Source organism: Stereum hirsutum (assembly GCF_000264905.1).
Source record: "Stereum hirsutum FP-91666 SS1 unplaced genomic scaffold STEHIscaffold_9, whole genome shotgun sequence".
NCBI lineage: Eukaryota > Fungi > Basidiomycota > Agaricomycetes > Russulales > Stereaceae > Stereum > Stereum hirsutum.
Window position 1 is genome coordinate 584379 of NW_006763139.1, and position 13794 is coordinate 598172.

The 13794-nt window shown below is 50.0% G+C and overlaps 3 protein-coding genes and 1 non-coding gene across 4 annotated transcripts; 3 read left to right on the top strand and 1 right to left on the bottom strand.

Annotated features, from left to right (window-relative positions):
- Nucleotides 1-1097: 1097 nt before the first annotated feature.
- Nucleotides 1098-2714, top strand: STEHIDRAFT_111957 (uncharacterized protein; the record flags this gene model as incomplete). Its single annotated transcript, XM_007305375.1, has 6 exons — nt 1098-1273; nt 1375-1526; nt 1634-1701; nt 1802-1852; nt 1901-2440; nt 2514-2714. The coding sequence occupies 6 exons, from the start codon at nt 1098-1100 to the stop codon at nt 2712-2714; spliced, it is 1188 nt and encodes a 395-aa protein (XP_007305437.1).
- Nucleotides 2715-3140: 426 nt separating this feature from the next.
- Shlcc10 (laccase) lies at nt 3141-6171 on the bottom strand (the record flags this gene model as incomplete). Its single annotated transcript, XM_007305653.1, has 21 exons — nt 3141-3292; nt 3353-3415; nt 3486-3660; nt 3758-3778; nt 3869-4054; nt 4153-4209; nt 4276-4296; nt 4360-4485; nt 4550-4600; nt 4662-4681; nt 4744-4819; nt 4880-4940; nt 5034-5126; nt 5204-5239; nt 5308-5335; nt 5397-5526; nt 5583-5623; nt 5680-5743; nt 5803-5874; nt 5931-5982; nt 6044-6171. The coding sequence occupies 21 exons, from the start codon at nt 6169-6171 to the stop codon at nt 3180-3182; spliced, it is 1614 nt and encodes a 537-aa protein (XP_007305715.1). The 3' UTR covers nt 3141-3179.
- A 2458-nt stretch (nt 6172-8629) lies between these two features.
- On the top strand, nt 8630-8723 carry STEHIDRAFT_t169. Its single transcript has one exon. It is a non-coding gene; the product is annotated as a tRNA-Asn (tRNA).
- A 426-nt stretch (nt 8724-9149) lies between these two features.
- Nucleotides 9150-12873, top strand: STEHIDRAFT_169328 (DUF654-domain-containing protein). The gene is made up of 11 exons (XM_007305376.1): nt 9150-9222; nt 9283-9504; nt 9558-9644; nt 9744-9979; nt 10048-10511; nt 10590-10679; nt 10754-10907; nt 10996-11311; nt 11383-11513; nt 11570-12542; nt 12614-12873. The coding sequence occupies exons 2-11, from the start codon at nt 9337-9339 to the stop codon at nt 12746-12748; spliced, it is 2754 nt and encodes a 917-aa protein (XP_007305438.1). The 5' UTR covers nt 9150-9222; nt 9283-9336; the 3' UTR covers nt 12749-12873.
- The last annotated feature ends 921 nt before the right edge of the window (nt 12874-13794 follow it).

Genomic DNA, 13794 nt, shown 5'->3' on the forward strand with positions numbered 1-13794 from the left:
ATTCCTCCTCGCTGAGTCCTTCGAGGAGACTTCGTCGAAGGCGGTAAAGGATACGTTCCTCGGATTGGACGTAGCGAACGGTATCAATCATGTGCTGTTCCCATTGGCCAGTAGCGGCGTTGTAGGCGTCTACCCAGGAATTTTGTGAAAGGGAGAGGGAGGAGAGGAGGGATGGGAAGCATGAGAGCTGGAGGAAAGGAAAGCTTGATAGTGGGTGAAGGAGGCGGAGAGGTGTGGTATGGGCCTGGATGCATGAGTTTAGACCGTTAGCAAGCACGTCCGGAGGTAGAGGCATGAAACAGACAGGCGATGGTTTTTTCTCGCCCACCGTACAGGGTTTCAAGTATTACAGATAGGGCACTAGGCATGGACATCATTTTTACAACACGCAGAACGTGAAGTGTGATTGAAATCTGCTAATTTCCTGAATTGCCACACGCGGTGGCGTTCATAGGAAACTTGTAGACGATATCGTCGACCCAATGCGCGAGACAAGAAATAGAGATCGTTGTGCTTAGGCATGTTATATTCGAAGATGACGATAGATTCGATATGAGAGGCAACCGATTGAAGGTCTACCCAGAAAGCATAAATAAAAACAGTTAAACGTGTAAGGTGACGTGGCGCTTTCCGTTCTATCGCCATCAGGACAATTTCAAAAGACAAGGGGAATGATAGATGTGAAAGAGACCCATTGGTTTTGCGCTGAGCAGTTGGGACAGACGGATGAGTGAACACCCATTAGGAAAGCTCAAAAGGTGATCTCGCTTTGCTGATCGATGAACTTGCATTCATCACACGCAGCAATGGATGCATGTCGAGTGAGCAGTACGGTACACATCAACTGATCGCTAACAAAGAGACGATTGTGTTTGCAAATGTGTAACAAGCCACACTGTTGTAGCTGAAAGCAACCGCACAATACCGCAGAGTCTCGGACCCGAGTCGCAGAGAAATAAGCGAAGCCCAAGGGGAGCTCACCTTGTACCATATGACGATCATAACAGAGCGCTTGAACAGTTCCTCAGACTGCTGAGGATTCTCGTTCGGATATAAAGGTATGTTGGAACCGTTTGAAAGACCGTCATGGTGTTGTAATGAGTGCATGGGACCACTCGCTCCATGAGTCTGGGACATCGTCTGCGCCATCGCGGCCTGCGGCCTCCAAGGAGCAAAATGATTTTATTGCAGCCATCGATGGGACGATCCATGCCGAAGCAGCCAAAGTGGAAGGAGAATGGAGGGGGAGAAGGAACGAAAGCCAAGTTGACGGGTGAGTACGGCGGAGACCTACTGCTCAGGATGGGCGGACTCACCTGGTGTTGGTGGACTTGACCGTGAGGCGGGCTGATGGACGATGGACTTTGGTCAAAGAGCCTCGAGGCAAGAGGCGCGGACCGGGACCGTCCGGTACCGTGCGGCGACTTCCGCCGGCCCCGAGCTTCATTTGCGCCTCCTTCGGCACGAACCGGCCAGCCCAAAGGTCAACGACGAACTTCACCGTTGGCCCACCCTTCAAGATAGACGTTCATTTTCAGGTCTTTTTGCTCGAGAGATAATTGCCACCGACTTGTTTCACTCACTCTAGGTTGAACGATGTGCACACGATGTGGCTCTTTACTACTCGTTATAGCAACGCCATATGTGACTAGTGCCACACATGTTTCCCATGAGGATTCAATAATCGAGGCGACCGACCAGGTTTGAGGGCTTTATGGGCTATTCTCGCTATGGCGGTGTTAATTTCCAAATTTTATACTCTACTTTGCGCTGCTCTCTTGACAATGTCTCTGACCATCAGCTCTCAATACTCAAGGGACCGGATGCCCCTCAAGAGTTCACCGTGATGTATGTGCGTAAACTCTATACCAAACAAATAACGACCCTCATCGTTTGGTAGCCTCCCTGGATCCACGAAAACTCGCTTCTGGAACCTAGGCTCATGAGAAGGCTAAAACTTCTCTCGACCGGTGCTGTGTTGCTGGTCGGCTACCGATGCGCCACCTATCCACTGAACACCACGTCATTCTTCCTACATGCCGTGGAACAGGCTTTCCACTGGCTCTTCGCCTTCGGTCAACACACAATTCCCCGTCTTTTTTGCCTCACATTCCCTCTTCACAGACTCTTCACTAGCTTCTTACCCTCCTGGGCTACCCACTCGACACCCTATCACCGATATCCCTCCCCTCGAGCCGAACAAAAATACTGGGATTCTGCCCTTCGATGGCGCAAAACACTATACGCCTCAGATGCGCGCATGCATCATAGCACATCCAGAAGCTCTGTCTCGGAGTCAACTATCCCTCTTCCAGGATACTTTGTCCCGCGACTGCTCCCTTCGTATCGCGAATCGCGAGAGATTGACCCGGAGTCGAGGGAGTATGAGCTGAGAGTTAAGGATTACATGAAGTGGAGGGGAATGGTATATCCAGAAAAGGTTCGTATATTCACAGTTGGAATTGTTCGGGAACATCTCCTATGTGGCCTTCTGATACTGATATCGAATACAGCGAGTCCCGTCACTTCGCCATGCACACAAGATGATAAAACAATACAGTACACGTGATCGGAGAGAAATATATAGGATTTCGAGAATGGTCTCGGACGAGGAGATCTGGGGTAACCCGTTTATCTCGACGTTTAGGTATAGAGATATTTGGGAGGAGTATTTGGAGAGGAAGGGACCGGATGTGGCGATTGTCTTCTCGTGACGTGGATGCTCTGCATGTAATGGTAGGTCTTAAATAGCCTACGTTTGAGGATGATGTGTTTCGTATAATAGACAGTTTCAGACCCAGATCGTTTTACCCTGTATTGAGCCATAGATTCCCTGTAGTACGAGGCTCGTAGTCATCTTCGTGTCTTTACAACACTCTGATACCAATAAATAGGCCAGAACGCGAGTACGTATGGTAGATATAAACAGTATACGCAGTCCTGATATTATACTCATTGTACAAAATGATAGAACCAAAAGAGCAGGCTCGACTCGAAAGTGGGAACAATCAACTTCGATAGAATAAGTGCATCAAGAATTGAAAGAGTGTGATTTAGGCGTCACTGTTCTGTTGGTGATAGAGCCCCAAGGAGACAAGGAGAAGTTCGAATAAATAAGAAGAAAATACGGAAGGAGAGGTGGTAGTATGATTAACAATAAGTAAGTTGACCGTTACGAATCAAGGAATGAGTGAAGAAGTCGGCACAGCGATGGTGCTGATGACAGAAACGGCAGCGGGGGTAGGTCCCGGAGTGGTCGAGTTGAAGATGGGGCAAAGATCCTTCCAAGCAGCTGCATATACACCCGACACACGTCAGAAGTATGGTATGTGGGGATGGGGAAGAGACGCACCAGGCGTAGGATCGACCAGTGGCACATCTTGCACGTCTTCAGCGAATACCGCAGCAAAACCAGCTACAAACGAACAGTCCTAAGTTCAAATCCAACGCCTCTAAGGGAAGAGAACCGGAAAGTAAGCACGTACCGTTCAGATGCCAGTCAATGTGGCAATGTAAAAACCAAGGTCCAGGGTTGTCTGTAAAGAACCTGATGGTGACCTGATCGTTTACCGTCGTTCCGATGTTGACGACGTCACGCTTAACGGGATTGTCCCAGTTGTAGGAAGAATTCCCGGCACTGCGAACAACAGAGAAGGTGTGCTATTTTTGGGGTGGGGTTGGGTATAAGTGAGTAATAACACGCAAAAAATAATGGGCGTCCGCATTAGGGTCCATAATATGTAAGATTGACACGTACCCCATGGAGATGGACGGGATGCTATACGAGGCACAAAGCACGGATATCAAAGCCAGAAATAATACGTGTCAGGGCGCATGGACAATAATAAATGAGAGCGAATGGGCGTACACCACCGCCGACAGCGCCACCCGGTATCACGAGTTCAACGGACTTGTTGGGCGCCAGAGAGTAGATACTTCCGGCCGGAAGAAGGTCTTGTGCGCGCTGTGCTCCGCTCAAGATTTGAAGGAGAACAGGCACTGTGGGAGGTACGAAGGGCACGCCGTTGACGTCGAATTGACCGTGAGCTCCGTCCTGCAAAAGTTCGTGCGTCAGTAAACGAATGGATCTCGCTCAATGGTATGAAGAGGAATGGCGGAACTGTGGAAGGATTCGTACGGAAGAAAACGTACGAAGGTGACGTTGAGGTTATAGTTGATGTCTGCGCCTCCGGGAGTGTGTGCACCGGGCTGTAGTGGGGGAACAACGTGAGCAATTTAATCTCATCTCCGCTACGAATGAAACGGGTCACTGACAGCAGATGGATTCTCGAGCGCCTGGATGACGACAAAGCTCCGTTAGTACGAGGGCCTCTCAAATGGATAGGTAAAACGACATACGTGGAGGTTGGTCTCAACCATGGGAAGGACGGTCGCAGTTTGATTGGTGGTAGGATCCCGGAGAGGAGCACCGATATACCTCAGGACAGCTGAATTGATCCCACCGCTTGTGGTCGCATTGACTTCCTGCAAGATCGAGAACGGTTTAGGGGGGTTGGTAATTGTTATGAAATATCAGCAAAGGACATGCATTGGGAAGTGCGCGCATCCAGTAGTTGTTGATCTTCTGGTTTGCGTGGAGCTATATATATTGATCGATGTGTGAGTGACATAACACAGGGAGAAGAATATGGATTGCTTACGATGAAGGAATAGCGTTGACCTGGATAGCGAAGTAGACATGGTGAGGACCACTTGTACGGTGATTTGTAACTGAATTCTCACCCGCATATATCTGAATAGAGTCCACAACAAGAGGTACAACGTTGCTTCCATCCACCTCAATGATAGTCATAGAGTGCTATATAAAAAACTAAGAGTTAGCAAGACCTAGTTGTGAGGTTTTATGGTTGAGACGGACCCCATCAATAGAGAACACAAAGTTTGGATCACACGAGATCGATACAAGGCGGAAGCGGTACCTGTTAATGGTGAGTATAAGCCATCTCATGAAATTAGCGCTGTGGGAGCTAAAGAGTTGCTATATCAGTGGGTGATACAGAAATTGTACGTACCGGAGACCGAAAGCCACATTCACGACCGCGATAGGGCTAGAAGGGCCACCCTTATAGCGTCCCAAGCCGTTAATCAAAGTCGAGTTAGGAGCCCTATTCAGGTTGAAGACAAAGTAGTTCATGCGGCCATTAATCGACGAAAACCAATCGATGTAGAGAATAGATCTCACGGGATAGCAGGAGCATTCAGCGATAAATAATGGTACCTGTGATGGGTGGTTGTCATAGTCAGCTCGTTTCAAAGCTAACTTAATTGGGGGATGATCGCACTAACCAATCCGCGAGAGTTATCACGGTGCTTTCTGCAGAAGAGGGACCATATCAGAATCAGCGGAAAAGAATGAGAAAGAGGCGGCTAAATACCGTTGTCAATATCGTATAGCGAACGGTGGGGGTCCTGGGGGTCGTAGATGACGAAGGCGCCACGTAATCCATCGCAGTATTGATTTCCTAGATGAGAGTGGTACCAGTATGTTCCACTTTGACCGGGTGCCTTCGCCAGAAAACGGGTCAATAGGACCTGTAATGGAAGAATGAGAGAAGGCTCACTTTGAAGTCATACAGGAAGGAGTGTCCAGGAGAGATCGGGCCTAGTACACGAGTGTGCTTAGTACAAAGCAATGTAATGTAGAGCGATTGAAATTACACTGGGTGACGAAGGCTGGACCATCATCGTAGTTTGTGGTGTGCTGAAACAGCCCGTGCCAGTGCTAGAGGAGGTAGAAATGAGGATAACTAAATCATGAAGTAAGCGGAGACATAGACTTACAATCGAAGTCGGAGTGAGCATTCCGTTGGTGTCTGTCAGGTCATCATGGACGTTGAGCTTGAATTCGGCTCCCTACCGGGTCAAGGGTATTAGTGAAAGAATTCTGGAAGTTGAAGACACTCTCATACTTTAAGACCAGTGATAAGTGGTCCAGGGAAGGTACCACCGGCAAGGACAGTGCTAGACAGGGGAATAATTGGTGAGGACAACGACGATGGAGAATCTAATGACATTAACTCACTCCCTAGAGTAGCCGTCGGGTGCGATGACCTTGTTGACAATGTGGAGGTCTGCAACGGGTCCTATAGCAGCGTTGATACCCGCTATAAAATATCCAGATAGAAGGAAGATAGAAGGAAGGTGTGGCATAGTTGAATAATAAAAAGATAGGTCAAGGCGAATGAAAGAAAGCGAACTCGAATCTGCTGGAAATTGCAGACTAACAGGCAGAGGTTTTATACTAGACGCATCGCAGATAGAGAGCCTCAGAACCGCTTTTGCATCTACACGTATGTTCAATTTGGGCAAAGGCATCTCCGCAGGAGTCGGGTCATCGTGGAGAGACGTACATGCCACGGGAAGAGCATCCGTGAACACAATTCATTTCTGGCTATGCGTGAGATCCAGTATTCGAGTTTGCACACCCTAATCGAATGGCTGGTTAGCGAACTAGCCGATATATCAAAAAAGGCTCTCATCGGTAGCCAAGAAAATTGTCTGTTAAGCTGATGAATTCCAGCTCGCGGATCGAAGAGAGAACAAGCCATGATTAGCCTAGACGAAACCAAATGATGGGACACCGTGTCCTGCAGTCTACATCTCTCTGGCTATGTGGCGTCCATTAAAATGATTCGGTACGAATTATGAAATATACCCTCCAGGGACGATCAGTTCTAGAAGCGAGCTTACCTTGGTTTTGAGGGGAGAGAGTAGCAATGGTGTAGGCGGATGGAGAAATCGAAAATGGTGCATCTTCGGCGATGGTAACAACAAGCTAGAGGACTAGGTCAAAATGTAAGTAGACTAGAATATAGCGGTTGTTGGCAGTCGACCCATTGGCGATATCTGTCGGAGGACCACTCGAGACATGAAGCAGTGATTGCAGTTCATGATAGTGCCTGTTCCTTGACTTCAGCGCATCAACGACAGGAACGCTTTGTTACTCTCGATGCGGCAGGGAAATTACTTGTCTTCGCTTTCAATAGCAATGCATACATGAAATGACTAGAGACCTGCGAATCAAAAGCCGGTCAAAACAGCAAGGGCCATCGGCTTGCGGAACCAACGCATCCCCGGGCCAGGTCGGTTGCAGTGAGACGGTGCCGCAATGTAGACTCTAGCCTGAGAGTCTATCGCCATGTAGCCAGCTACGGATTGAGTGACAAGAACACTCTAAAAGCGCAAGCGTGATGTAAGGACACCGTCAAGCCACAACTGATCGCCACCGTACATGTGGAATTTGGTTCCATTTATGAACACGGGCTATTACAAGGAAAGGCTGGAGAAGCAAGCCTAGACACGCTGGTTCAAGAACTCACTGAACCGGCGAACGACATGCCATTCGTAAGTTGCCAGCTCTCTTGCAGGTAATGATGGGTACCTTCGTACCAATGTGTACTATGAAGTGAGTATGAATGTTAGCATATCCAAAGAAATAGCATCCTCGTACTGGCCAACATCAAATTGTCGTTGTCGTCGATGGATGTGGGAAGGATTCAAGTTCACGTGAAGGAGACAAGTCCGGGACGTCCCGGGGACAATTGCAAAACTCCCACGGACACGGATCAGAGAGAATTGCAAATTTCCGCGCCCCTTTCTTCGAGCTTTTCTCCTCGATCTAAGTCGCCATGCACAGTAACAGACTTGTTGTCATTCTCCCATCCGTGAAACTCGAGCAACATGCTAGAATCCCGTATTCCTCAAGAATCGCGTCCACCTTACTCTCACCGTTGCACCGTGACCATCTTAGCTCGGGCACCATATTAACACCGTCGTAGTTGATGCCAGCCACAGGAACCTTGGGGCTCGAATGGGATTTACCTGGAAACCCACGACTGTCGGCATAGCTGTGTTAGGTCTGGGCTCACTTGATAGGGCTCAATGGCAGGCCAAGGAGTAGTTAGTGGCAGCGGATGTCATTGACAGCAAGCATAGTCTCTCCAGGTACACTTCACCGGACTCGCATAGTAGATGGCTCGTTGTACAAACCTCCATGTCGACGGTGAGCATATCTGGAGATTGTTCCGGTCAAATGGGCCATCTTTTGTGCCTAAGAATGATCCCTCTCGGTCTCCACTCCGGAGAGAATGCATAATGCCTGACGCTCACTGTCACACCGGCAGCGAAAATGACCGTCCTGCTTCAGGGACTTTCAGGGAGGACAGCGATCAAAGCGTGACCCTTTTGGAGAATGGATAAAGTGGACGTCTGCACGTGCCTACTCCCGCTCATCATTCGCAAAGTCCTCCGTCATGATCATTATTGAATGGCTGACTTTTGTGCATTGCCAGCAGGGACGATGTCGTGCGAGAAGTGGGGTGTTCTCTCCAATTGCTACAGCATCAGTCAGGTTTTGTGGCACATATCGCCGCCAATTAATCGCTCGCCACATCTTTGGTTGCTCTTGCGGTCTTCACTTTATTCCCGCCATTCTGCCAAGGTAGTATCCCACGAGCAGAGTTGCCAATTGTTCCAATTGGCTGGTGCAAAGGCCTAAGATCACTTGAGAACCACCCTGTCCTCGAAGTTCACTCACGAATCTTGTGTGCGGAATGGGTAGACGAAGGAACACGTCAATCAGAACGAGATTACATTTAACGAGAATATCTGCCCCATGGCTAAGTTGGTCAAAGCGTCCGACTGTTATCTCGGAGATGATCCAGTGCATCGGAAGGTCGTCAGTTCGAGCCTGACTGGGGCAGTCTTTTTGCCAATCTGACGCTTGTTCATTATCACTTTATGCATTCTGGGTTTGCTCAGAGAATTAGATTATGTAGGTACAGCAAGGTAGTACATGAGAGTCAGTCGTCGGTGTGGGCATGCTTTTTGGTTTCTGTGTCGCATGTCACTACTTCTGGATTCAGAGCAGATATTTTATTGGCAGGATGGATCCTAACCTCGTGCTGGTTCAGGGACTCGGAGGGGTGAATGTTTGATTTTGTCGAAAGAGTTTTGTGCTTTGCAGAATGATAATCTTTTTAGTCGAATACTTTTGGAGAGCAGACGGTCGGGTCGGGCGCCATAAATGACAAGGCGGCCCGCGCCACACCCGACTTGCACCCGACTGGAGCATGGAGAAATGAGTTGTCGCGGCACCGAGCTCGACCATCTCCTTCTCCTTCAACTCCCATCTATAAACCAATATTGTCGGCCTGCGAGGGCGCATCCGGTTGTAAATAATCTTGACCTCTGGAGGATAATGTGGGCATCATATTGACGCCACCGATTCTTTCGACTAACGCAATGGGCCTCATTCGCTAGAGGCCCCTTTCCCAATTCATTTTGGTGCACCGACCAGGATAGTAGTGCTGAAGCATGGCTCCTCGACTCAACAAACGCCAGCAACGCGAACAGGAAGAACTCCTCGCCCTCGGAGGTCGAGCAGCATCTCCAGATGCTGAATCATCAGGGGGTGACGATGAGCTTGATCCAGGGGTGGCACTTCCCGAGAAGACGAAGAAGTCACAAGCGGGATTTGCAGCTGTGAGTAGTTCAGTTGTGTCTGTGCGTTCGATGATTGTAGACGGTAAAACTAGCTTATGGCGGCAGACGGACTTGGAGACGAGGATGAAGATGAGGGCGGGCAGGAAGGAGCGGGACAGGTAAAGAGTAAAGCGAAAAAGGTATGTTCGTTTATTTTGTTCTCTCATATTTTCGGACAGAGTGTTATGGATGTTCACTGCCGTATGATTTAATCTAATGACTATATTCTTACTTTGCAGTCGAAAAAGAAGAAGAAGAAAGATACTGGCAACATCACCCCCTCCGTCGCCCCCGCTGCCGCCACTCCAAACCCTGAACCCGAAAGCATCGCATCGCCAGCCTCTCCTGAACCCGCCACGCCGTCTACACCTTCTACATCGAAAGCCGAACGAAAGGCCCTGAAGAAAAAGAAAGCCAAGGAGAAGAAGGATGGAAGGGACGATATTGACAAAGCTCTGGCCGAGCTATCCGTCAAGTTCGTGCTGTATAAAACTCATCGATCCTTGCCTGTCCTAACGTTGTTGTGCGCGAATGTATGGATAGGTATCCCGACCTGAAGGAAGTCTCCACCCGCACCACAGGCCCCTCAGCTCCCGCAACCCAAAAACTGACCCACGAGCTCAATCCCCTCCTCTCTGTCTCGCTCACCCACCTCGACGCTGACGCTGAAATGCGTAAATTCTTCGGTTCCCGCGTTGTTTCCGCCTCCAACCAATCCTCAGAAGGTTCCGGTGCTAACAGAGCGGGTGGAAATGCGCGCAGACAGCCAACGTCTCAGAGGTCGAATTTGACAAATCCGAAGAGGACATGGTGGCCTGCGCAGATGAGGGAGGGATTGACGTTAAGGGCCTTAAGCCCGGCGGAGGTCGAGGAGAAAGAGAGGAGATGTAAGTGGGGAAGGGGAGAGGCGGGAGTAGGCGTTGAGGGGGAAAAGTGGTGGAGTGTTGAATATAGTAAGCGGTATAAAGGGGTTACGTTGAGTTTCATGAGGACGGTGCTATCGGGTGGTGAGTGTATCATTGCGTGGCGTTTTTTGGTGGCGGTCATGCGCCGCTTTCCGATGTGAGGATTGACATCTCTCATAGACCCGGAGGGATTCTATCGTATTGTTCGTCAGATACCTTACCACGCGGATACTCTGCTTCAGCTCGCAGAGTTATCCAATCACCGCGAAGGTGCGTGCTCCTGGTGTGATGTCTGCCTGTTATGGCGGCACCTCCCTCGATACTGACTTTGGCATGATTTGCAGAGCATAGCACAGCGTCGGACTTTATCGACCGAGCTCTATTTTCCTATGAACGTGCCTTCGTTGGAGCGTTCACCTTTACAGGTGGAGGAAACCGTCTCGACTTCGATAGAGTAGAAAACAGGCCGTTCTTCTTGGCTCTGCATCGTCAAATCATGTGCGCTCCTCAATTACCACTCCCATTGCACCTACTGCCGGCCCTGTATATCTCTGTTTGCCTTGGTTCTGACGCTGAACAATTCTAGTGACCTCCAACGCCGCGGTACCTTCCGCACCGCGTTCGAATTTTCCCGTCTTCTATACTCTCTCGATCCATGGGGCGATCCACACGGCGCTCTTCTTCATCTTGACTTCTTGAGTGTCAAGGCAGGCATGGCACAATGGGCTATAGATCTGTGGGCCTTCTTCGAATCTGCGTCCACTAAGTCTTCAACAGGAGGCGAGGTGGAAGATGAGAAGGGACAGAGTGGGCTGTTAAAAGGTAGAGCGAATGTTCTGGCGCTGCCCGGATGGGCTTATGCGAGGGCGCTGGCATTGCGGACGGTTGGGAAGGACGATGAAGTATGTCTTTCAAGGTTTATCCTGTCGATGTCACCTGCTGACCGATGATGATGCTACCATCTTTTGCGTAGGCGACCGAAGCACTCAAACAGGCCATCGTGGACTGGCCGTCGGTCGTCCCGCTGCTAGCTGACAAGGCTGAGATATCATTGTCAACTGATATCAGGGCCCAGAATACATTTAGGATCTTCACGAAGGACTAGTACGTCCCGCTTATTTCGTTTTCTTACAGACGACTGATAGGTAGCCCTACCCCAGCTACTCAAAAGAGCCCGAAGTTCTCCTCAACCTTCTCTCACACCTCTACGTCCAACGCTCCTTCCAACTCTGGAAAATTCCAGAAACCGCCACCTGGTTCCGAAAGACGGTCACTTCCCTCTCCGAATCTTCTTCCCTTCCTGGCTCACCGACCATCACACCGGCCTACAACGACCGATTCCTGCCGCTGGTCACTTCCACAACACCTTCTACGTCTATATTCTCTTCTGCACCAACCACATCGATGTCACCATTCGCGCATTCTGTATACAGGCATGTTATATCACTCGGACCTTCTGCCCAGAGACTTCTCTCCTACCTGCCGGAGAATGTAGTCAGTGGCCCAGGCAACACTCTCGCTTGCGACCCCCTGCCCCCTCCAACCCAACTAACCGCCTACAACGACGCTTTCTTCGCCGGTGCCGACGACATATTCGCCGTTGGTGCTCATGGTGGACGGGGAGGACGAAGAAGAAACGCGGCGCAGGAGCAGCGACTGTTAGAGCAGATGATCCCCGATCCGGTGATGAGGAGACAGTTCCAGGATTTTTTCGATGCGAATCCGGCGATTAGGGAGCAGTTTCCCGGGGGGGTTGCGGATTTCGCGCAGGTGGCGGCGAATCTGCCGGAAGACGTTATGGACGAGATGATGATCGCGGCAGCTATGGCTAACAACGGTGGACAGGGTGGTGGGGAAGGGGGACAAGGGAGGATGCCTGGTGGGATGCCGGAGGATGAGAGGGAAAGGGATTGGGTGCAGTTACAGTTTATTGAAAATCAGCAGGAGGAGGAGAGGGAGCGAAGGGAGAGGGAGGCACAGGAAGCGGAGGATGGGATGCATGAGAGGATGGCAATGGAACTCGAGGAGCAGGATATATTGGATCGACAGGCGCGTGAAGCTGCAAATCAGAACGACGGAGATGACGAAGTGGAAGAAGAATATGAGGATGAAGAGGAAGAGGAAGAGGCGGTGGTATGTGTTTCTTATATGACTCGTCTGTGTTGTTCCAATAGCGTTCCATGGCTGATACGAACGTCCCACAGGCTCTCCCAACCCGGGTGCTTCGAAATTTGATGTCGAGATTCTGGGGTGCTGCACCAGTCGCTGAGGACTCTGACGATTCTTCTGAGGATGACCAACCACAACGAAGAGTGGTTGACGACGGTGGTGTTGATTAGCGGCTCATATCGTGGAGAAACAAAAATAAACGTGTCGCGATGCGCCTTGAAGGAATATGCAACTTACTTTTCCATTCCTTCACTCAGAGTTGTAAGGAATTGCCGAAACTACATATTGGACCAGCTTAATTCAAAGGGTTTCTGCGCTTATATGGCTGATCTTGTTCAACCAGGAACAAGCAGGAGGAGGGTACAGCACGGTGAGAGCCACACAGACGCGATCAATTGTGGCGTCGTGTCACGTGCTTCTGCCCTCGACTCTGAGCACGCCATCGTTCGCCATTGTCGGACTTGGAAAGTCGTTGAGTAGAACGACGAGGTTGTTCATCCCTCTTTCTTTCGTTCCACCACCATCCTTCTCGTCTTCCTCTTTGTCCTTGACGCTTGGAAAAAAAACCCGGGATTTTCTTGTTTTATCACTGATCTTGAGACTGCCATCTCTGGTATCACCTTGTCCTTCAGATTCTTCGTGATCCGTGTTCTCTGCGGGTTGTACTCCTCACGCGACTTCAATTCAAACTATCTTCGTGTTCTACTCGCGGTACACTCTCCATCGGCCTTGGGGGTTTGGGGAGAAAGCTCGGTACCCTCCAAGATGTTTTCTTTCGGCCTCTTACGGCAATAGCAGCTATTACGTCGGCCGATATTATTCTAGGCTCCCTCGTTATCAGCACCAACACGCGTTGAAGGTTCCGCCTCCGAATTGCTCTTGGTGTCAACCTTCGTCTTCCTTACGGTGGCCGTCGCTGAGCTTATCGTCCAATCCAGCCCTTGACGGCGCGGGCGCAAATGAAAAATATCTTCTAATGGATGTTCCAACTGGTATGCTCCAATCCTCGTCGTCGCTTTGGTCTTGCGACTCTACAATTCACTTTGCCGAGGCCTTCTCTGTCGTTGTACCGGCGTCCCGAGAACTCTCCGTATGACCAGAATACACACAGAACCTGGTCACTGGTGCTTCACGTACAGAGGCATCAGGGAACACAAAGGCCCTCTAGTCTGCAGTAGCTCCTAGTAGCTCTTAGTCTCGTTATGCTCAAGAGGCC